Below are 25,292 nucleotides of genomic sequence, written 5' to 3' on the forward strand. Positions count from 1 at the left end.
TTATTTTTAGTAGGTTCCAGGACACTGGCCATACAGAGTGATGCTATGATATAAACTCATACTGTTATTTTCTAGTAGGACACTGGCCATACAGAGTGATGCTATGATATAAATTCATACTATTATTTTCTAGTAGGTCATTGGCCATACAGAGTGATGCTATGATATAAATTCATACTATTATTTTCTAGTAGGTCATTGGCCATACAGAGTGATGCTATGATATAAATTCAGTCTGTTATTTTCTAGTAGGACACTGGCCATACAGAGTGATGCTATGATATAAATTCATACTATTATTTTCTAGTAGGTCATTGGCCATACAGAGTGATGCTATGATATAAATTCATACTATTATTTTCTAGTAGGTCATTGGCCATACAGAGTGATGCTATGATATAAATTCATACTATTATTTTCTAGTAGGTCATTGGCCATACAGAGTGATGCTATGATATAAATTCAGTCTGTTATTTTCTAGTAGGACACTGGCCATACAGAGTGATGCTATGATATAAATTCAGTCTGTTATTTTCTAGTAGGTCATTGGCCATACAGAATGATGCTATGATATAAAATCATACTATTATTTTCTAGTAGGACACTGGCCATACAGAGTGATGCTATGATATAAATTCATACTGTTATTTTCTAGTAGGACACTGGCCATACAGAGTGATGCTATGATATAAATTCATACTATTATTTTCTAGTAGGACACTGGCCATACAGAGTGATGCTATGATATAAATTCAGTCTGTTATTTTCTAGTAGGTCATTGGCCATACAGAATGATGCTATGATATAAAATCATACTATTATTTTCTAGTAGGTCATTGGCCATACAGAGTGATGCTATGATATAAATTCAGTCTGTTATTTTCTAGTAGGTCATTGGCCATACAGAATGATGCTATGATATAAAATCATACTATTATTTTCTAGTAGGTCATTGGCCATACAGAGTGATGCTATGATATAAATTCAGTCTGTTATTTTCTAGTAGGTCATTGGCCATACAGAATGATGCTATGATATAAATTCATACTATTATTTTCTAGTAGGTCATTGGCCATACAGAGTGATGCTATGATATAAATTCATACTATTATTTTCTAGTAGGTCATTGGCCATACAGAGTGATGCTATGATATAAATTCATACTGTTATTTTCCATTATTTCATTGGCCATACAGAGTGATGCTATGATATAAATTCATACTATTATTTTCTAGTAGGTCATTGGCCATACAGAGTGATGCTATGATATAAATTCATACTGTTATTTTCCATTATTTCATTGGCCATACAGAATGATGCTATGATATAAATTCATACTATTATTTTCTAGTAGGTCATTGGCCATACAGAGTGATGCTATGATATAAATTCATACTGTTATTTTCCATTATTTCATTGGCCATACAGAATGATGCTATGATATAAATTCATACTATTATTTTCTAGTAGGTCATTGGCCATACAGAGTGATGCTATGATATAAATTCATACTGTTATTTTCCATTATTTCATTGGCCATACAGAATGATGCTATGATATAAATTCATACTATTATTTTCTAGTAGGTCATTGGCCATACAGAGTGATGCTATGATATAAATTCATACTGTTATTTTCTAGTAGGTCATTGGCCATACAGAATGATGCTATGATATAAATTCATACTATTATTTTCTAGTAGGTCATTGGCCATACAGAATGATGCTATGATATAAATTCATACTGTTATTTTCCATTATTTCATTGGCCATACAGAGTGATGCTATGATATATTGTATCCATACTAACTTTGTCATGTTTTCTTATAGGTCATTGGCCATATGGGGTGCTGCTATGTGACATGTATATCTTCTTTGATGTGTTGTGCTGTACATCATCTATAATGCATCTCTGTACTATATCAGTAGACAGATACCTGGCCATTACACGACCGATAAAACATGCATCAAAGTATCGCTACTCTTGTCAGCGTGTTGTTGTGAAAATAACCCTGGTATGGATTATTAGTATTGGATTGTCATGTCCACTAATTGCCCTGGGAATGACGGATGCCACCAATGTTTTGAATCAGTACTCGTGTACACTGACTAATGAGTACTTCAAACTGTATGGCTCTATTGTTGCCTTCTTTATTCCACTTGCAATTGTTGTCATTACTTACAGTTTAACTGTTCACAAACTACGTAAAAAGGCAAGACTTTGTTGTGATAAGCCTTCCAATTCTGCAGTGCTTCGGAAATACTCCTTTCGTTCTCATTCAAGCAGTCAATTTGGTCGTCATTTTGGTGTGACATCTGCTAATAAGAGGTACAGTTATAATCGTGGATCAACATCATCATGTCAAGAAGGCTCAAATTCATCGCGGAGGCAGGGTTCGGTGTCATCACGTCATAAGGGATCAACATCATCACGTCGTGGGAAGAGTAATTCTTTACCCATGCAACCTATGTCTCATCAAAACGGTAATGATACACTACACAAGTATAACTCTACACCGAGGGCTAACTATCATGGAGCTTCACAACCTTTGCGGAAAACAATGTCTAATGCATCACGTACAAGTGCAGTATCTATAAACAATGAACGCAGGGCAACCAAAGTTCTTGGCCTAGTCTTCTTTTTTTTTGTTATTTGTTGGGCACCATTTTTCATTTTCAATGTCTTATCAGTATTATGTAAGTCCTGTTACTTCCCATCATTCCTGATGGATTTCTGTCTATGGTTGGGATATGTTGCCAGTATGATTAACCCTATACTGTACACGGTATTCAACAAAAGATTTAGAGCTGCATTTGTGGCAACGCTGACTTGTAGTCAAAGACAACTAAAAGCTAAAGATCACACTAGATGTTTGATTGCTAGGAATTCAGCACAAGTAGATAATGACTCTACACTTCCTAGAAGTCCAAAAATCTTTGCACCTAACAGGGTAGCTAATAAACTATCACTAACAATGGAAGACATTCAACTAACAGAATAGCTAACAAACTATCACTAACAATGGAAGACATTCAACTAACAGAATAGCTAATAAAATATCACTAACAATGGAAGACATTCAACTAACAGAATAGCTAACAAACTATCACTAACAGTGGAAGACATTCAACTAACAGAATAGCTAATAAACTATCACTAACAATGGAAGACATTCAACTAACAGAATAGCTAACAAACTATCACTAACAATGGAAGACATTCAACTAACAGAATAGCTAACAAACTATCACTGACAATGGAAGACATTCAACTAACAGAATAGCTAACAAACTATCACTAACAGTGGAAGACATTCAATAAATCTATCCAAAGTAATTAAATAAATGTCTTAGTAACTAGAATTATTGTATCTTGTATTTCTAACTAATATTCATTGCATGTCATAACTTTGTTATTAATATAATCAACATATATGTATGATGTGAATGATTGATTTGTAGTAGCATCTGAGCATTCAAATACTTATTAATGTTTAGTACTCTATTGGAATATATTAAATCAAGTCATCTCCAGACTGATAGTACTTACAGAGTAAAATATTCACACTGTAAACATGATTACTTCATGAAGTGGAATATGTGAGCTGATTTACTGGCCTAAAGGTATCAAAATATGTTCCTTAAAGTTGTATAAATAGGGCCTGTAAACACAGCTATTATTGCACTACAGCTACTATTGCACTTAGTACTACCATATAAATAGGGCCTGTAAACACAGCTATTATTGCACTTAGTACTACCATATAATAAGGCTGTAAACACAGCTATTATTGCACTTAGTACTACCATATAAATAGGGCCTGTAAACACAGCTATTATTGCACTTAGTACTACCATATATATAGGGCCTGTAAACACAGCTATTATTGCACTTAGTACTACCATATAATAAGGCTGTAAACACAACTATTATTGCACTTAGTACTACCATATAAATAGGGCCTGTAAACACAGCTATTATTGCACTTAGTACTACCATATAATAAGGCTGTAAACACAGCTATTATTGCACTTAGTACTACCATATAATAAGGCTGTAAACACAGCTACTATTGCACTTAGTACTACCATATAAATAGGGCCTGTAAACACAGCTATTATTGCACTTAGTACTACCATATAAATAGGGCCTGTAAACACAGCTATTATTGCACTTAGTACTACCATATATATAGGGCCTGTAAACACAGCTATTATTGCACTTAGTACTACCATATAATAAGGCTGTAAACACAACTATTATTGCACTTAGTACTACCATATAAATAGGGCCTGTAAACACAGCTATTATTGCACTTAGTACTACCATATAATAAGGCTGTAAACACAGCTATTATTGCACTTAGTACTACCATATAAATAGGGCCTGTAAACACAGCTATTATTGCACTTAGTACTACCATATAAATAGGGCCTGTAAACACAGCTATTATTGCACTTAGTACTACCATATAATAAGGCTGTAAACACAGCTATTATTGCACTTAGTACTACCATATAAATAGGGCCTGTAAACACAACTATTATTGCACTTAGTACTACCATAAATAAGGCTGTAAACACAGCTATTATTGCACTTAGTACTACCATATAATAAGGCTGTAAACACAGCTATTATTGCACTTAGTACTACCATATAAATAAGGCTGTAAACACAGCTATTGTTGCACTTAGTACTACCATATAAATAGGGCCTGTAAACACAGCTATTATTGCACTTAGTACTACCATATAAATAGGGCCTGTAAACACAGCTATTATTGCACTTAGTACTACCATATAAATAGGGCCTGTAAACACACCTATTATTGCTCTTAGTACTACCATAAATAAGGCTGTAAACACAGCTATTATTGCACTTAGTACTACCATATAAATAGGGCCTGTAAACACACCTATTATTGCTCTTAGTACTACCATAAATAAGGCTGTAAACACAGCTATTGTTGCACTTAGTACTACCATATAAATAGGGCCTGTAAACACAGCTATTATTGCACTTAGTACTACCATATAATAATGCTGTAAACACAGCTATTATTGCACTTAGTACTACCATTAAATCAATTTATTTTATTAGAGCACATAAAAATTCCCAGAGGAATTACTTAGGTTACAAAAAAAAAGCATTAAAAAAAGAAGATAAAATCAACTCAACTCAATATTTTACCTTAAAGTGATGCATCTTTGTTTACTAGTACAGCTGTAGTTTGTAATTTACAAAGTGGTTAATGGGATAGCTATAGGAGTGGTATACAACTTAACTCACTCTGTGTACGTTAATAGACATGTCATAGGAATGGTATAGAACTAAACTCACTCTGTGTACGTTAATAGACATGTCATCATAGGAATGGTATACAACTTAACTCACTCTGTGTACGTTAATAGACATGTCATAGGAATGGTATACAACTTAACTCACTCTGTGTACGTTAATAGACATGTCATCATAGGAATGGTATAGAACTTAACTCACTCTGTGTACGTTAATAGACATGTCATAGGAATGGTATAGAACTTAACTCACTCTGTGTACGTTAATAGACATGTCATCATAGGAATGGTATAGAACTTAACTCACTCTGTGTACGTTAATAGACATGTCATAGGAATGGTATAGAACTAAACTCACTCTGTGTACGTTAATAGACATGTCATCATAGGAATGGTATAGAACTAAACTCACTCTGTGTACGTTAATAGACATGTCATAGGAATGGTATAGAACTAAACTCACTCTGTGTACGTTAATAGACATGTCATAGGAATGGTATACAACTTAACTCACTCTGTGTACGTTAATAGACATGTCATAGGAATGGTATAGAACTAAACTCACTCTGTGTACGTTAATAGACATGTCATCATAGGAATGGTATACAACTTAACTCACTCTGTGTACGTTAATAGACATGTCATAGGAATGGTATAGAACTAAACTCACTCTGTGTACGTTAATAGACATGTCATAGGAATGGTATAGAACTAAACTCACTCTGTGTACGTTAATAGACATGTCATAGGAATGGTATAGAACTAAACTCACTCTGTGTACGTTAATAGACATGTCATCATAGGAATGGTATAGAACTAAACTCACTCTGTGTACGTTAATAGACATGTCATCATAGGAATGGTATAGAACTTAACTCACTCTGTGTACGTTAATAGACATGTCATCATAGGAATGGTATACAACTAAACTCACTCTGTGTACGTTAATAGACATGTCATCATAGGAATGGTATAGAACTTAACTCACTCTGTGTATGTTAATAGACATGTCATCATTTCAATGTTGTCTGAACGTTTGTTCTGTCTGAATAATGTAATGATGTAATGATCGATGACTACCTTGTTTTGTAAAACCATTATAGGGTAAACATAGTGATGTGGTCACATGACTACCTTGTTTTGTAAAACCATCATAGGGTAAACATAGTGATGTGGTCACATGACTACCTTGTTTTGTAAAACCATTATAGGGTAAACATAGTGATGTGGTCACATGACTACCTTGTTTTGTAAAACCATCATAGGGGTAAACATAGTGATGTGGTCACATGACTACCTTGTTTTGTAAAACCATCATAGGGGTAAACATAGTGATGTGGTCACATGACTACCTTGTTTTGTAAAACCATCATAGGGGTAAACATAGTGATGTGGTCACATGACTACCTTGTTTTGTAAAACCATCATAGGGGTAAACATAGTGATGTGGTCACATGACTACCTTGTTTTGTAAAACCATCATAGGGGTAAACATAGTGATGTGGTCACATGACTACCTTGTTTTGTAAAACCATCATAGGGGTAAACATAGTGATGTGGTCACATGACTACCTTGTTTTGTAAAACCATCATAGGGGTAAACATAGTGATGTGGTCACATGACTACCTTGTTTTGTAAAACCATCATAGGGGTAAACATAGTGATGTGGTCACATGACTACCTTGTTTTGTAAAACCATCATAGGGGTAAACATAGTGATGTGGTCACATGACTACCTTGTTTTGTAAAACCATCATAGGGGTAAACATAGTGATGTGGTCACATGACTACCTTGTTTTGTAAAACCATCATAGGGGTAAACATAGTGATGTGGTCACATGACTACCTTGTTTTGTAAAACCATCATAGGGGTAAACATAGTGATGTGGTCACATGACTACCTTGTTTTGTAAAACCATCATAGGGGTAAACATAGTGATGTGGTCACATGACTACCTTGTTTTGTAAAACCATCATAGGGGTAAACATAGTGATGTGGTCACATGACTACCTTGTTTTGTAAAACCATCATAGGAGTAAACATAGTGATGTGGTCACATGACTACCTTGTTTTGTAAAACCATCATAGGGGTAAACATAGTGATGTGGTCACATGACTACCTTGTTTTGTAAAACCATCATAGGGGTAAACATAGTGATGTGGTCACATGACTACCTTGTTTTGTAAAACCATCATAGGAGTAAACATAGTGATGTGGTCACATGACTACCTTGTTTTGTAAAACCATCATAGGGGTAAACATAGTGATGTGGTCACATGACTACCTTGTTTTGTAAAACCATCATAGGGGTAAACATAGTGATGTGGTCACATGACTACCTTGTTTTGTAAAACCATCATAGGGGTAAACATAGCTAGGTGGCTTCACTGACATGAAATATGTTTCATTGAAATGGATTATTTCACAAAATACTGATTAGAATTTATGTAATTGTTTGCACTACAATATGAATAATTTAGACAAATAAATGTAATATTCCACAAAACATGCAATCTGACTGGTTTTGTATTGAAAATTGTAAGGGTGTTGTAAACAGTGTGACTGCAGATCTAGCAATGCCGCATTGATTGGTAAAAAGTGTCCTCATGTTATCATGTTGCTATGATGACTGCATATCCAGATGTAAACAGAAAAGGCTCCCTTGGGCTAGTTTGACAACAAAGAAGGCTGAACTGAAGCCTATCACAGTTAGACAAATGAATAGTGTCCATTTTTGACAAACTTTTTTGAAGACTTTAATTTGAGTTGTGTTATAAAGAGTATGGCACATATCATCAATTTGTCTTGGGTATAATGAATGACTGATTGACTGATTTATTGATCTATTGATTGATAGATTGATTGACTGACTAATTGGAAGTTGATTGATTACCCAGTTGTTTCCAAGTTTTTTTCCTCTAAGAATTAAATTGAGATATTTTCATGTTAATCAGTTATTCACATAGCCAGGTATATTTATTGTAATCTATCATTCACATATAGCCAGGTATATTTATATGGTAATCCATCATTCATATAGCCAGGTATATTCATGATAATCTATCATTCATATAGCCAGGTATATTTATGGTAAGCTATCATTTATATAGCCAGGTATATTTATGGTAATCTATCATTCACATAGCCATGTATATTTATGGTAAGCTATCATTTATATAGCCAGGTATATTTATGGTAATCTATCATTCACATAGCCAGGTATATTTATATGGTAATCCATCATTCGTATAGCCAGGTATATTCATGATAATCTATCATTCATATAGCCAGGTATATTTATGGTAATCTATCATTCATATAGCCAGGTATATTTATATGGTAATCCATCATTCATATAGCCAGGTATATTTATGGTAATCTATCATTCATATAGCCAGGTATATTTATGGTAATCTATCATTCATATAGCCAGGTATATTTATGGTAATCTATCATTCATATAGCCAGGTATATTTATATGGTAATCCATCATTCATATAGCCAGGTATATTTATGGTAATCTATCATTCATATAGCCAGGTATATTTATGGTAAGCTATCATTTATATAGCCAGGTATATTTATGGTAATCTATCATTTATATAGCCAGATATATTCATGGTAATCTATCATTTATATAGCAAGGTATATTCATGGTAATCTATCATTCACATAGCCAGGTATATTTATGGAAATCTATCATTCATATAGCCAGGTATATTTATGGTAATCTATCATTCATATAGCCAGGTATATTTATGGTAATCTATCATTCATATAGCCAGGTATATTTATGGTAATCTATCATTTATATAGCCAGGTATATTTATGGTAATCTATCATTCATATAGCCAGGTATATTTATGGTAATCTATCATTCATATAGCCAGGTATATTTATGGTAATCTATCATTCATATAGCCAGGTATATTTATGGAAATCTATCATTCATATAGCCAGGTATATTTATGGTAATCTATCATTCATATAGCCATGTATATTTATGGTAATCTATCATTCATATAGCCAGGTATATTTATGGTAATCCATCATTTATATAGCCATGTATATTCATGGAAATCTGTGTCTGGTAGCATTTAGTTAAACTGAACAAATGAACAAAAAATACATATTAACCATTTCAGAGACAAATTAATTCATATGCACATCTATCATTCATTTTTGTTCTTACACACAACTTTAAAGTTATTTTTACTATGTACTTTCACACACGAATAAACAACCCACACTTCAAAGGAATCTCTGTGCCTTCAAAATATACCAATTACAACTAAACTCAGAGATAAACATAGTTACATGTATGTGCTAAAAATATCACTTATGTGCTAAAAGTCACATGATATGTGTCTCATCTCTCCTTGTGTTTTATCATAACTGTCTCAAGTTTTATTATTGTAATAAAAACACTAGTTACCTTGTACTTCTACAGTTCACAAGAATGTCAAGGGGACAAATCAACAATAAAATGATGAATTTACCCTTGAGGCTTCAGTGGTCAACATAAACAAAACCAGAATTCTCCCTCAGATTTCATTACAGTCAGTGACTGTCATTAACACTCTAAGACTTAGAGACGTACATCACTAGCCATTTTTGTGTTTCCTGATTGATGGCCGGGTAGGGTGTCTAAGTTTTAACACTCTAAGACTTAGAGTCGTACATCACTAGCCATTTTTGTGTTTCCTGATTGATGGCCGGGTAGGGTGTCTAAGTTTTAACACTCTAAGACTTAGAGTCGTACATCACTAGCCATTTTTGTGGAACTGGCAGTTTATGTTGTCATTTTCGAACCTGGTTAATGTTGTTTAGCCTCATATGGTTGTTTTTGATATCACTACTCTGTTCAAGCATGTCTGAGTTATGGCTTTGGACATGGAAACTGCGCCAACAAAATGGCTGCCAGGCAGCCATATTGGATTGTATCATGACAACAATGAACATGCACATATATGTCATAGTACACTGTCCTAATACCAACTTTGAATGAGATCTGTTCAAGCATGTCTGAGTTATGGCTTTGGACAGGGAAAATTCGCAAACAAAATGGCTGCTAGGCGGCCATATTGGATCGTATCATAAAACAAATTGACGTGCATATGTATGCCATAGCATGTTGCCCCTGTACCAAGTTTGAAAAAAATTAGTCCGGGCATCTCCAAGAAACGGCTGCGGACGGACAGACGAACGGACGGACGGAACCCAATCCATAAGTCCCCCGCCGGACGAAGACACTTCTCTTGCACTATCTATGGTTTAACACACAATAATACTGTTAACTGGAATATTTTCTCTACTAGAACATTTTATGATTTTATAGTGTTTGTCTAGTTCTCAAACACTAATTTTTACGGAATTTTAGTGATTACTTATTTTTAGTTTTCTGCCAAAATAAGAAAAATAAGACTTTAGTGAAAATGTCTAGGTTGACAGTATTCTAATGCTTGGCAAAAATAAGAAATGCTAAATATGTACTATACAAAGGAGTTATCAGGGAAATTTCACTGTGGACATTGCCATGGTGTTGTGAAAGTGTACACTATTATTAAAGGTCAGTGAATACACCAACCTATTTAATGACTTACAACCTTGTACAACCTTGCCACTTGATATCTCTCACATATAAAATATGTACATCAAAATAAACATTGCTGACACTTCGAGAATTCCCTAGCTGTTAGTTAAGAGGCATGGCAATAGAATTCCCTGACTTTTAAGGTGCATGGCTATAGAATTCCCTTGTAAGGTACATGGCTATAGAATTCCCTAGTAAGGTACATGGCTATAGAATTCCCTAGTAAGGTACATGGCTATAGAATTCCCTAGTAAGGTACATGGCTATAGAATTCCCTGATAAGGGGCATAACAGGACAGGACATGACACAAAATACATGGTCTAATAATATGGGGTTTAGATTTTGGTCTAAATAAGAGTGTGGGTATATTTGTCGCATGGGTAGCACATGCCTACTACAGTTCAACACAGATAGCAGTCTTGGGTAGGTAAATCGTTATAGACAAACATTGGAGAAAAGGACAGAAACTGTAACTTGTATTAAAATAATAAGAAAATCTATAGACTTTTTCAGTGTTCAGCAGTAACGTCATTACTGTAGGATAAGTTTACATTTATAAATCACTATTAAAGTTGGGTTGCCCCTAAACACTGCCCTCTGGTGGTAGAATTTTGAGTAGAGCTGGATCCTAAACACTGCCCTCTGAGGTACTAGTACTGTATATAATGAAAACACTGCAAGTTTGTCACTGAAGTATTTGCAATATTTCATTAAAATAATTTATGAAACATTTGCATATTAGTTTCTTTATAAAATATACAGCTTTCAACTTCTTGTCCAAGCTTGGTTTCTGCCAATAGAATGCTAACTTAACATTATAGTATCAGATTATTATCCCAGTGTTTTGTCATACTGTGCAATGCAACTCTAATCTAATGGCATAATAAAGCATTTTTACTACAGTTCCACACTAAAACTTAGCTACGTTTGATAAACTACTTATAAAAATTATAGCTTTGAACATCTTTAACCCTGGATTAATACAGAGTATGTTGAATCAATAAAAACAACACATATGATACACACATAAAAATCTTTAATTCAAATAAACATCAAGTGTTTCCTATCAGTTAATTGTTAATATTTTATGTAGGTCAACAAAACATTTCATATGTTGAAAGATTGAGTATCAGGTTTTATCGTATTATAACATACCAATACTGTATGAAATGTGATATGCTATGAAATTTATCTAGTTTGAGTTCAGGAATGTCTCCCACTGAGTACAGGCTAATCTCTGTACACCTGAGTCTGGTATGCTGTAATCTCAACTTCACTTAATTGAACTCTTTATGTGGATTGAAGTTGCCGGTAAAATTAGTGAGGGTATCCTAGCATCCATTTGTATAATGGAGACCTTGTGTCTGTAGATAACACATATGATGTGTACATAGCCAAGTAATGACATTCACAGTAGTGTCTCTTTAGTTCTTCTACACTATCAGTACACAGTATCTTTAATGTAAAGCGCCACTAATGATACCAAACGTTTATGTCATTACTACAGTTCCAAGATGTTTTTACTTCTTAACAACTGAAGTACTAAGGACTATACATGTAGGTTGACTGACTACACGTTTTGGATGCAAAACTGAGTTTCAAATCACCAAGAATTTTAGTCTGGTGGATCTGTTTAATACTGATATGTATGTGTGATATGGCCTTTGTTATAGTGACTTACATATCTCAAGTTGATAGAGTAGGAAGTCCCCCACAGTCTTATCACTAGGCAACAGATAAGAGGTGTCTGTACAGGTCCAAAGATATCAATGCTAGGGTCAGATATATAGAACAATATGCAAGAAATTTATCTAGCCTCTATATCAAGAACACAAAGTTGTGAGAAGTCAATGTGATATTGTACAAGTTACTATTACTACTACAGCATCAGTTAAGTAGTAGTCACCATCATGTCATAATATAATTATTTCACAACTCTATTAACTATAACCATGCAATGGTTGTTATATGTCAGAATGCCTAGTAATACTATATATGCATAGTATTTTTCTGATAGCACATAAGTTGTATGGTGGACTACAGACTATATACATAGTATTTTTCTGATAGCACATAAGTTGTATGGTGGACTACAGACTATATACATAGTATTTTTCTGATAGCACATAAGTTGTATGGTGGACTACAGACTATATGCATAGTATTTTTCTGATAGCACATAAGTTGTATGGTGGACTACAGACTATATGCATAGTATTTTTCTGATAGCACATAAGTTGTATGGTGGACTACAGACTATATGCATAGTATTTTTCTGATAGCACATAAGTTGTATGGTGGACTACAGACTATATGCATAGTATTTTTCTGATAGCACATAAGTTGTATGGTGGACTACAGACTGTATACATAGTATTTTTCTGATAGCACATAAGTTGTATGGTGGACTACAGACTGTATACATAGTATTTTTCTGATAGCACATAAGTTGTATGGTGGACTACAGACTATATGCATAGTATTTTTCTGATAGCACATAAGTTGTATGGTGGACTACAGACTATATGCATAGTATTTTTCTGATAGCACATAAGTTGTATGGTGGACTACAGACTATATACATAGTATTTTTCTGATAGCACATAAGTTGTATGGTGGACTACAGACTATATGCATAGTATTTTTCTGATAGCACATAAGTTGTATGGTGGACTACAGACTATATGCATAGTATTTTTCTGATAGCACATAAGTTGTATGGTGGACTACAGACTATATACATAGTATTTTTCTGATAGCACATAAGTTGTATGGTGGACTACAGACTATATGCATAGTATTTTTCTGATAGCACATAAGTTGTATGGTGGACTACAGACTATATGCATAGTATTTTTCTGATAGCACATAAGTTGTATGGTGGACTACAGACTATATGCATAGTATTTTTCTGATAGCACATAAGTTGTATGGTGGACTACAGACTATATGCATAGTATTTTTCTGATAGCACATAAGTTGTATGGTGGACTACAGACTATATGCATAGTATTTTTCTGATAGCACATAAGTTGTATGGTGGACTACAGACTATATGCATAGTATTTTTCTGATAGCACATAAGTTGTATGGTGGACTACAGACTATATGCATAGTATTTTTCTGATAGCACATAAGTTGTATGGTGGACTACAGACTATATGCATAGTATTTTTCTGATAGCACATAAGTTGTATGGTGGACTACAGACTATATACATAGTATTTTTCTGATAGCACATAAGTTGTATGGTGGACTACAGACTATATGCATAGTATTTTTCTGATAGCACATAAGTTGTATGGTGGACTACAGACTATATGCATAGTATTTTTCTGATAGCACATAAGTTGTATGGTGGACTACAGACTATATGCATAGTATTTTTCTGATAGCACATAAGTTGTATGGTGGACTACAGACTATATGCATAGTATTTTTCTGATAGCACATAAGTTGTATGGTGGACTACAGACTATATGCATAGTATTTTTCTGATAGCACATAAGTTGTATGGTGGACTACAGACTATATGCATAGTATTTTTCTGATAGCACATAAGTTGTATGGTGGACTACAGACTACATACATAGTATTTTTCTGATAGCACATAAGTTGTATGGTGGACTACAGACTATATGCATAGTATTTTTCTGATAGCACATAAGTTGTATGGTGGACTACAGACTATATGCATAGTATTTTTCTGATAGCACATAAGTTGTATGGTGGACTACAGACTATATGCATAGTATTTTTCTGATAGCACATAAGTTGTATGGTGGACTACAGACTATATGCATAGTATTTTTCTGATAGCACATAAGTTGTATGGTGGACTACAGACTATATACATAGTATTTTTCTGATAGCACATAAGTTGTATGGTGGACTACAGACTATATGCATAGTATTTTTCTGATAGCACATAAGTTGTATGGTGGACTACAGACTATATGCATAGTATTTTTCTGATAGCACATAAGTTGTATGGTGGACTACAGACTATATGCATAGTATTTTTCTGATAGCACATAAGTTGTATGGTGGACTACAGACTATATGCATAGTATTTTTCTGATAGCACATAAGTTGTATGGTGGACTACAGACTATATGCATAGTATTTTTCTGATAGCACATAAGTTGTATGGTGGACTACAGACTATATGCATAGTATTTTTCTGATAGCACATAAGTTGTATGGTGGACTACAGACTATATGCATAGTATTTTTCTGATAGCACATAAGTTGTATGGTGGACTACAGACTATATACATAGTATTTTTCTGATAGCACATAAGTTGTATGGTGGACTACAGACTATATGCATAGTATTTTTCTGATAGCACATAAGTTGTATGGTGGACTACAGACTATATACATAGTATTTTTCTGATAGCACATAAGTTGTATGGTGGACTACAGACTATATGCATAGTATTTTTCTGATAGCACATAAGTTGTATGGTGGACTACAGACTATATACATAGTATTTTTCTGATAGCACATAAGTTGTATGGTGGACTACAGACTATATGCATAGTATTTTTCTGATAGCACATAAGTTGTATGGTGGACTACAGACTATATACTGTATACATAGTATTTTTCTGATAGCACATAAGTTGTATGGTGGACTACAGACTGAAAGACAGCATTACGAACCAACAGAGTTGCCATTGCAATTCAAATGTAGCAATCTGCCATCATCTGGATTAGAAAGTTAACAACACATCTCTGGGTTACTGTGCTATGGATACCCCTGTTACTAGATGCTAATACTGCACACTGCATATTCCAGGCTGTACTGTTCCACAGGACAGCATAGATTTCAGGTACAGACTGGTCCTTTATACACACCTACACCATGTTGTCCTGATATTAAGACCTAGAATGGGTGATGTCTTGTATTATATTTACATACTCTGTTATACTTTATTGGTCTGGTCACTTTAAAGGCAGAAATGCTGTACTGCAAACCTCCCACACACCCCACCCCACAACAGACTATGTAATACACAGAATATAAAGTTGTAATCCCATCATCCCATCCTCATGTGATACAGCTGTGATTATGGGCCTGGGCCCATGATTCCATCGCTTACCTGTAAACTTGAAGGAGACTAATGCTATAATACTATTTCAGTTATCCTATTTAACTGCCATTTTGATTTTTGGAATTTTCTTGGAAGGGTGAGCGATAATTAAAATAAAAGTGCCAATAACATTGTAGCACAACTGTTGATGATACACTTTAATTTTCTGTAATGATTAACATGGTCTTCTTGCTAGACATACATTCTTCAAAGATTTATTCCCATGCCTTGTCTTCCTATCCATGGTGTTAATGTTATACCTGATATATACATACCTATGGACACCATGTCTTCCTATCCATGGTGTTAATGTTATACCTGCTATATACGTACCTATGGGCACTAATCTTGTTTCTCAGCATATCTGAATACAATTTCACAATGCTCATTCATTTACCTTCCCATCACCAGTGTTATTTCAGCACTATATGTCATTGCTTACTCATTGCTATGGGTGTGGTCTTGTTGCTAAGGACATTTACATATTTTAAATGTTTATTCACTTGCCTACATGATTGTCAAGAAACCTATCATTTGACTGTTGCTATGGGCATGGTCATGGTCATGGTTGCTAGGGCCAATTACATAAGTATGACACATTCACAAATTTGTAGACTAACAGTAATACTTTCAGAATCATAACCAAATTTCATCATCATTAGTTTGAGAAGTAAAGCTCAATACCAAAATCATTTGTATTGTGTTCAAGTTAGGTAGGCACAGTTTCCAAACAACTTCAAGGAGAGATTAATTTCAGTACTATTCATACACAATTGTTACATTATGTGAAGTACCCCATAACAATTCTTATGGTTTAATCAGATCAATAAAACAATAATTTCTGTATACTCTCTTTGCCTGACTGGCATTTCAACTAACAAAGCATGTTTTTTAGCCCTAATTTGTATATTTCTAAAGGGATCATCTTGTAATCTGATCTGTACATCCCCAGAAACATCCCTGTGAAATTTCAGCCAAATCAACCAAGTACTTTTGGAATTATAGACTTTTGACTAAAAAGACACATTTTTAACCCTAATTTGCATATTACTCATGGGATCATCATGTCATGAACAAATATAAATTTACACTCCCTTAAGAACATTCCCATCAAATTTCCAGCCAATCAGGCCATTAGTTTTGGAGTTTAAGTTTTTTGACCAAAAATCACATTTTTTCACCCAAAATGCACATCTCTCATGCGATCATTTTCATTTGAAAAATTTTCCATCTAGACACAAGTAATGTTCCCGTCAAATACCAAACCAATCGGCCTGGCGGTTTGTGACTTTAAGTCATTTACACACACACACACACACACACACACACACACACACACACACACACACACACACACACACACACACACACACACACACACACACACACACACACACACACACACATACACACACACACACACACACACACACACACACACACACACACATTTGTTGATGACTATAGCACTACTGAACCTAGTTCAGGTGTGCTAAAAAATTAAAATGGCAGTTAGGATATTGTAATACTAGTAGCATCTAATCATACTATAACTAGTCCTTCAAGTCTATGTGTAGGCTCAATATGGACCCAAGATTCCAGGATATGGGCCCAAGATTCCAGGATATGGGCCCAAGATTCCAGGCTATGGACCCAAGATTCCAGGATATGGGCCCAAGATTCCAGGATATGGGCCCAAGATTCCAGGATATGGACCCAATATTCCAGGATACAGGTCTGAGATTCCAGGATATGGGCCCAAGATTCCAAGATTCCAGAATATGATAGGCTTGATACAGGGTACAAAATGTTAATTCAAGTCTGTTGGCTATTTTTCCTATGATCCATATTTGTAAATCAATCCACAAAACTCAGGTTGATAGTATGGATAAGCAATGTAAGAAGGTATGGACACGAAACACAAAATGATATTCCAAATAACACTTTGATTGTCTCCTTGGTTGTGTGTATCCCATCTGTACATAAAAGTCAGGCCCAATATCAGTTGGCTAACACTTTACAGGCCTTGTGATATAACTTTGTCAACATATAAAGTTGACATAGTGATTTCCTTAGTGCAATGTACATAGCACCTGACTACATTGTGAGATGGTCTCCTTGTACAAGACCCACCCCTCATTATAAGAATCCCAGGATGTCTTATACTTAGTAGCCTTTTATTAGAACAGTCTACATCACAAGATGATTGAAGAAGTGTTCACAATAGTTGAAACCTCTACTGAGTTCCTTGGCTGGACTAACATCACAGTCAATATGACAGAAGAATCTGTATTGGAAGCAGGCATCAATCTACTGCCACTATGGGTTCTATTGGTCATTGTATGGACTATGTTGGGAAACAGTCTTGTCTTTTTGGCAATATTACTTGATAAGAAGCTACAGAATCCAACTAACCAGTTATTACAGTCTTTAGCCATTGCAGACTTTCTTCTAGCTGGTGTGGTTATGCCAATGTCTATACTACCCAATATATATGGTGAGTCACTTATATTGCTTATTTTCACAACTATGTGTGGTTAGAACTGTTGGTTACTATGAACTGTTATGTCAATATCAAATATCATGTCCATACATCAACACATGCTGTACATATAGACTTGGGTATGTAAATCAAATCATGGTCAACTTAAACATAGAAAAATGTCTAACATAAGTACGTCAGCTCAGTTCATTATTTTTGATCTCTCCTTCTTTGCTTATGTTGTTTTGCTAAAAATTGGAAAACTAACACACAGACTGACCACAAACAATGTCATGTTGAAAGGTAATGGTACACTTAGCTAAGTATAAAGTAGAACTGACAATGTATTGTAACTCAGTAAATCCTAATTTAACAAACGTTATTAACATATTTAATATCATGTATCTGGTCCCTTGATAATAATACTAACCCCATCCTTTGATTACAATACTAACCCCATCCTTTGATAACAATACTAACCCATCCCTTGATAACAATAGTAACCCCATCCCTTGATAACAATAGTAACCCCATCCCTTGATAACAATAGTAACCCCATCCCTTGATAACAATACCAACCCCATCCCTTGATAACAATAATAACCCCATCCCTTGATAACAATAGTAACCCCATCCCTTGATAACAATACTAACCCTATCCCTTGATAACAATAGTAACCCCATCCCTTGATAACAATAGCAACCCCATCCCTTGATAACAATAGTAATCCCATCCCTTGATAACAATACTAACCCCATCCCTTGATAACAATACTAACCCCATCCCTTGATAACAATACCAACCCATCCCTTGATAACAATACTAACCCCATCCCTTGATAACAATAGTTACCCCATCCCTTGATAACAATACTAACCCCATCCCTTGATAACAATACTAACCCCATCCCTTGATAACAATACCAACCCATCCCTTGATAACAATACTAACCCCATCCCTTGATAACAATAGTAATCCCATCCCTTGATAACAATACTAACCCCATCCCTTGATAACAATACTAACCCCATCCCTTGATAACAATACCAACCCATCCCTTGATAACAATACTAACCCCATCCCTTGATAACAATAGTAACCCCATCCCTTGATAACAATAGTAACCCCATCCCTTGATAACAATAGTAACCCCATCCCTTGATAACAATAGTAACCCCATCCCTTGATAACAATACTAACCCCATCCCTTGATAACAATAGTAACCCCATCCCTTGATAACAATAGTAACCCCATCCCTTGATAACAATAGTAACCCCATCCCTTGATAACAATACTAACCCCATCCCTTGATAACAATACTAACCCCATCCCTTGATAACAATACCAACCCATCCCTTGATAACAATACTAACCCCATCCCTTGATAACAATACTAACCCCATCCCTTGATAACAATACCAACCCATCCCTTGATAACAATACTAACCCCATCCCTTGATAACAATAGTAACCCCATCCCTTGATAACAATACTAACCCCATCCCTTGATAACAATACCAACCCATCCCTTGATAACAATACTAACCCCATCCCTTGATAACAATAGTAACCCCATCCCTTGATAACAATACTAACCCCATCCCTTGATAACTACAAGATCAATATGACTTGTCACATTAATATCTTCACTGCTAAGGACAAGCCAATCAATACCTGTAGCCTGGAAGGACTACTACTAATACAACATTTCAGCAATACTAACTACTATATTAAATATATAGAACAGGACTATAGATAGGCAGGCTATGAAATAATTGCATGACTGAAAGGTGAATGACCTCTGAGTTGACATGTTTAAAAGGTACAATGTAGTAACCTTGTGAATTCTCTGTGTTTCATAAAAACCTCGATAAAATGCATTGGTTTCATCACAGACAAGGTTTGTTTGTTTGTGTGTTTGTTTGTTTGTTTGTTTGTGGTTTCATTTACTTTCATTTACAAGTACAGAGATAGAAGTGACATATATTATAGGCATTCTGGTAGGGAACTTGTTAAACAGTCAACTACACATTCAACCATAGACCCTACATATATAGGGTCTATGATTCAACAGAGTATTCTCAGCAAGGACTAAACATTATTTCATTGCAAGGTCTGATCAATGCCAACTCCATACTAATAATTCACAAAGTATCATTTCCCTTTGACATTATTAAACTTACATGTATGTATCAGACAGGAATAGATACACATTTCAATACAAGCCAGGGAGTTAGGTTAGATTAGATTAGAAATAGGAATAGTTATATCCTCCTGATTTTCAGCATTGACAAGACTGTATGGACAACACAGGGGGCACATCTCTATTGTCTGTGAGATTCCACACTCAATTTCTTTATGGCTTGAACTAAAACTTTACCTTGTCATGAGCAATGTTATGTAATAGAATGGATTCCATACTTTTATGGAAAGACATGAAATATCTTGAAAAAGGTCAGTTCTGTGAAAAAATTAACAAGTAATTTATCTGTTTTCTATACTCTGTAGACAACTACTTCATGTATCATTATTATCATTGCAATTTCTATTCTGTATGTCATTGACTTATTTCATTCATCTTAATCTTTGCTTTACAAAATGAAATATACTATCAACACAATTTTTAATCTGCTTAATACCTTGTTTATATTGCTTTTGTAATCTGTCATCTTATCTATCAAGAGATAATAAGTTTGGATTTACATAACCCATCAAACTAAAACCTTCAAGAGAATTAACAAACTAAGGAGATAGGAATGCATTAGTTGAATTTATCAATAAACTACATGTAGTTGACCACTTTATCTCAAAGTTAGTTTGATATGACATCACCTGTCAATATAAAGTAAATGTGTACGGTTAGTGTTGGTAGAATTTTTCTAGTATATTTTTATGAATGAGTTATGAACAAAACTTTGGGTTGACTTCAGAAATAAATGAATAACCTGCCATGATATGATATATAAAAAAACTTCAGTATTTATAGTTTGACAAATGTCATAACAATCCGAATGAAATGTATCACAGTAATTTACACTATTCTATAATATTATACATGATTTTACAACAAATTTTGATAAAAAGCCTTGCCAAACTTTCAAGGACCTCTTGTAGATTTCATTTACTTATTCTGGGGTTAATTTTATCTACTAATACCTCATGGTGCAATTTTGTTACCAGCAACTCACATAAATATTAAACTGTATTTTCACACAGGTTACTGGCCACTTGGACCATTTATGTGTAATGTATGGATAACACTGGATGTTTTACTGTGCGGAGCCTCTATCTTCCATCTATTTGTCATCTCTGTGGATCGCTACATTGCCATCACAAAACCCTTTAAATTCAATGCTTTCCGTAAATCCAAATGGCTTCTAACTATCAAAATCACATTCTCCTGGACTGGCAGTTTACTTGTAGCTATACCACAGTTTATTCTTGGCTTGGTTGACCATACTAATATCTATATGGGTGATATGTGTATGTTAAACAATCGTATTTATATGGGCATAAGTAGCATCATCAGTTTCTTTGTTCCACTGGTAATAATGATGATATGCCATGCTCTCACAACTAGAGAACTAACACAAAAGATGGCGAAATACACCAAACAACATCAGTTTCACACAAGACACCATTTAGAAAGTATAGATTCGGACAATGATATGACCAGTAAAACAGTAGTAGAAGACACTAGTAGTGCACAAGATATTACACTTGACAGTTCAAGAGAGTCTAGTGTCAGGAGTAGTGATGGACACAACAAGAACAGAGATATTGTCATTACTATCACATCCTCTGGAACACACACATGTACAGTAGTTAACACATCAACTGCTGTCACATCAAGTACATGCCAAAGGTACACGCCATCAAATGAAATGGACACATCATCACATGAAATGGACACATCATCACATGAAATGGGTATACCATCACATGAAATGGACACATCATCACATGAAATGGACACATCTTCACATGATATGGGCACATTATTATATGAAATGGGACCACCATCACATGAAATGGGTATGTTGTCAGATGAAATAGGTACACCATCACATGATATGGGTACATCACATGAAATGGGTACACCATCACATGAAATGGGTACACCATCACATGATATGGGTATATCATCACATGAAATGGGTACAAAATCACATGATATGGGTATATCATCACATGAAATGGGTACACCATCACATGATATGGGTACATCATCACATGAAATAGGTACACCATCACATGATATGGGTATTACTATCCATGAAATAGGTACACCATCACATGATATGGGTATTACTATCCATGAAATAGGTACACCATCACATGATATGGGTATATCATCACATGAAATAGGTACATCGTCACATGAAATAGGTACACCATCACATGATGTGGGTACATCATCACATGAAATGGGTACACCATCACATGATATGGGTACATCATCACATGAAATGGGTACACCATCACATGATATGGGTACCTCATCACATGAAATGGGTACACCATCACATGGTATGGGTACATCATCACATGAAATAGGTACACCATCACATGATATGGGTATTACTATCCATGAAATAGATATGACAAATGAAATGGATATTACAGATACATCATCTCATGAAAACAGTATACCAGTTAATGAAAATGATACATCACATGATATTGATATAATATCACCAGGTATTGAAACAGGTGCATCATCACATGAAACAACAACAGATAAGATACCCATAACCAATACTGAACAAACATCACATACATCACAATCATGTCAAACTGGTTTGAGACCACATGAAACAGATATGGTATCAAACAAATTATCTGTGGATAGTCTATCAAGTGAACAAAATCAGCAAACTTCATTACACCAAACATCAATTAATGAAGAGTCTATGAAGGAAGTATTGGACTCACAACACAGTGAGATTACAGTACATCTACATAAATCAACTGGTAACACTCTATACAGTGATGAAAACAACAAATCAGACAGCATGGAAGGAAAGGATACTGATACACAAACCAAACATGTCAGAAGTACACCAAAGATAACTAACAAAGACAGTCGATATTTCTTTGGTTCAGAAGATCACTTGATTAAATCCAAAGATGTTAATTCAAAGAGTATTAAAAACAAAACTGTCCACAAACTCTCTCGATCTAACTTGCTGAGCAAAATAAGAGGAACTCACAATGAGCAGAAAGCTGCCCGTGTTCTAACTATTGTACTGGTCACCTTTGTGGCTTGTTGGACACCATTCTTTATACAGAATGTGATGAGAGCCATGTGTGCACTGTGTAATACAAATATTGTAATGAATCTTAGCTATGATATATGTGTATGGTTGGGTTATGTATCATCTGGTATCAATCCTGTTATCTATACTGCCTTTAATAAACGCTTTAGAAGAGCTTTCTACAAATTACTGACTTGTAACCATCCATGAGTTATACCATCAGAGGTCAGCTGTGGCTATCATTGACAATGTTGTATTTATGGATACAAACATTGTGACCTTGTAAGACATTATTAAAATAAATGTAAACAACATGGATTGATTAGCTGTAATTACTTCTGATATTACCAGCTGTACTTAACATTCACATGTGAGTTTAGCAGTCAGAACTACATGTACTACCATATGGGTTTAGCAGTCAGAACTACATGTACTACCATATGGGTTTAGCAGTCAGAACTACATGTACTACCATATGGGTTTAGCAGTCAGAACTACATGTACTACCATATGGGTTTAGCAGTCAGAACTACATGTACTACCATATGGGTTTAGCAGTCAGAACTACATGTACTACCATATGGGTTTAGCAGTCAGAACTACATGTACTACCATATGGGTTTAGCAGTCAGAACTATGTGTACTACCATATGGGTTTAGCAGTCAGAACTACATGTACTACCATATGGGTTTAGCAGTCAGAACTATGTGTACTACCATATGGGTTTAGCAGTCAGAACTACATGTACTACCATATGGGTTTAGCAGTCAGAACTATGTGTACTACCATATGGGTTTAGCAGTCAGAACTACATGTACTAACATATGGGTTTAGCAGTCAGAACTACGTGTACTACCATATGAGTTTAGCAGTCAGAACTACATGTACTACCATATGGGTTTAGCAGTCAGAACTACATGTACTACCATATGGGTTTAGCAGTCAGAACTACATGTACTAACATATGGGTTTAGCAGTCAGAACTACATGTACTACCATATGGGTTTAGCAGTCAGAACTACATGTACTACCATATGGGTTTAGCAGTCAGAACTACATGTACTACCATGTGGGTTTAGCAGTCAGAACTACATGTACTAACATATGGGTTTAGCAGTCAGAACTACATGTACTACCATATGGGTTTAGCAGTCAGAACTACATGTACTAACATATGGGTTTAGCAGTCAGAACTACATGTACTACCATATGGGTTTAGCAGTCAGAACTACATGTACTACCATATGGGTTTAGCAGTCAGAACTACATGTACTACCATGTGGGTTTAGCAGTCAGAACTACATGTACTACCATATGGGTTTAGCAGTCAGAACTACATGTACTACCATATGGGTTTAGCAGTCAGAACTACATGTACTACCATATGGGTTTAGCAGTCAGAACTACATGTACTACCATATGGGTTTAGCAGTCAGAACTACATGTACTACCATATGGGTTTAGCAGTCAGAACTACATGTACTACCATATGGGTTTAGCAGTCAGAACTACATGTACTACCATATGGGTTTAGCAGTCAGAACTACATGTACTA

The 25,292-nt window shown here is 34.9% G+C and overlaps 2 protein-coding genes across 2 annotated transcripts in view; one reads left to right on the top strand and one right to left on the bottom strand.

The window, feature by feature from the left end:
• The window catches only part of LOC144442614 (5-hydroxytryptamine receptor 2C-like), a 32,448-nt gene extending 14,640 nt beyond the window's left edge, over positions 1 to 17,808 (top strand). Inside the window, exons 2-4 of the mRNA XM_078131993.1 lie at positions 1,830 to 2,388; positions 2,446 to 2,950; positions 17,572 to 17,808. Of these exons, the coding sequence (XP_077988119.1) occupies positions 1,830 to 2,388; positions 2,446 to 2,950; positions 17,572 to 17,808 (1,301 nt within the window). The remainder of the gene's footprint in view (positions 1 to 1,829; positions 2,389 to 2,445; positions 2,951 to 17,571) is intronic.
• LOC144442817 (26S proteasome non-ATPase regulatory subunit 1-like) overlaps positions 1 to 25,292 on the bottom strand; it is a 134,858-nt gene that overhangs the window by 74,470 nt on the left and 35,096 nt on the right. The window lies entirely within an intron of this gene.

This window comes from Glandiceps talaboti, chromosome 11, assembly GCF_964340395.1.
Source record: "Glandiceps talaboti chromosome 11, keGlaTala1.1, whole genome shotgun sequence".
In the NCBI taxonomy this organism is placed as follows: Eukaryota; Metazoa; Hemichordata; class Enteropneusta; family Spengelidae; genus Glandiceps; species Glandiceps talaboti.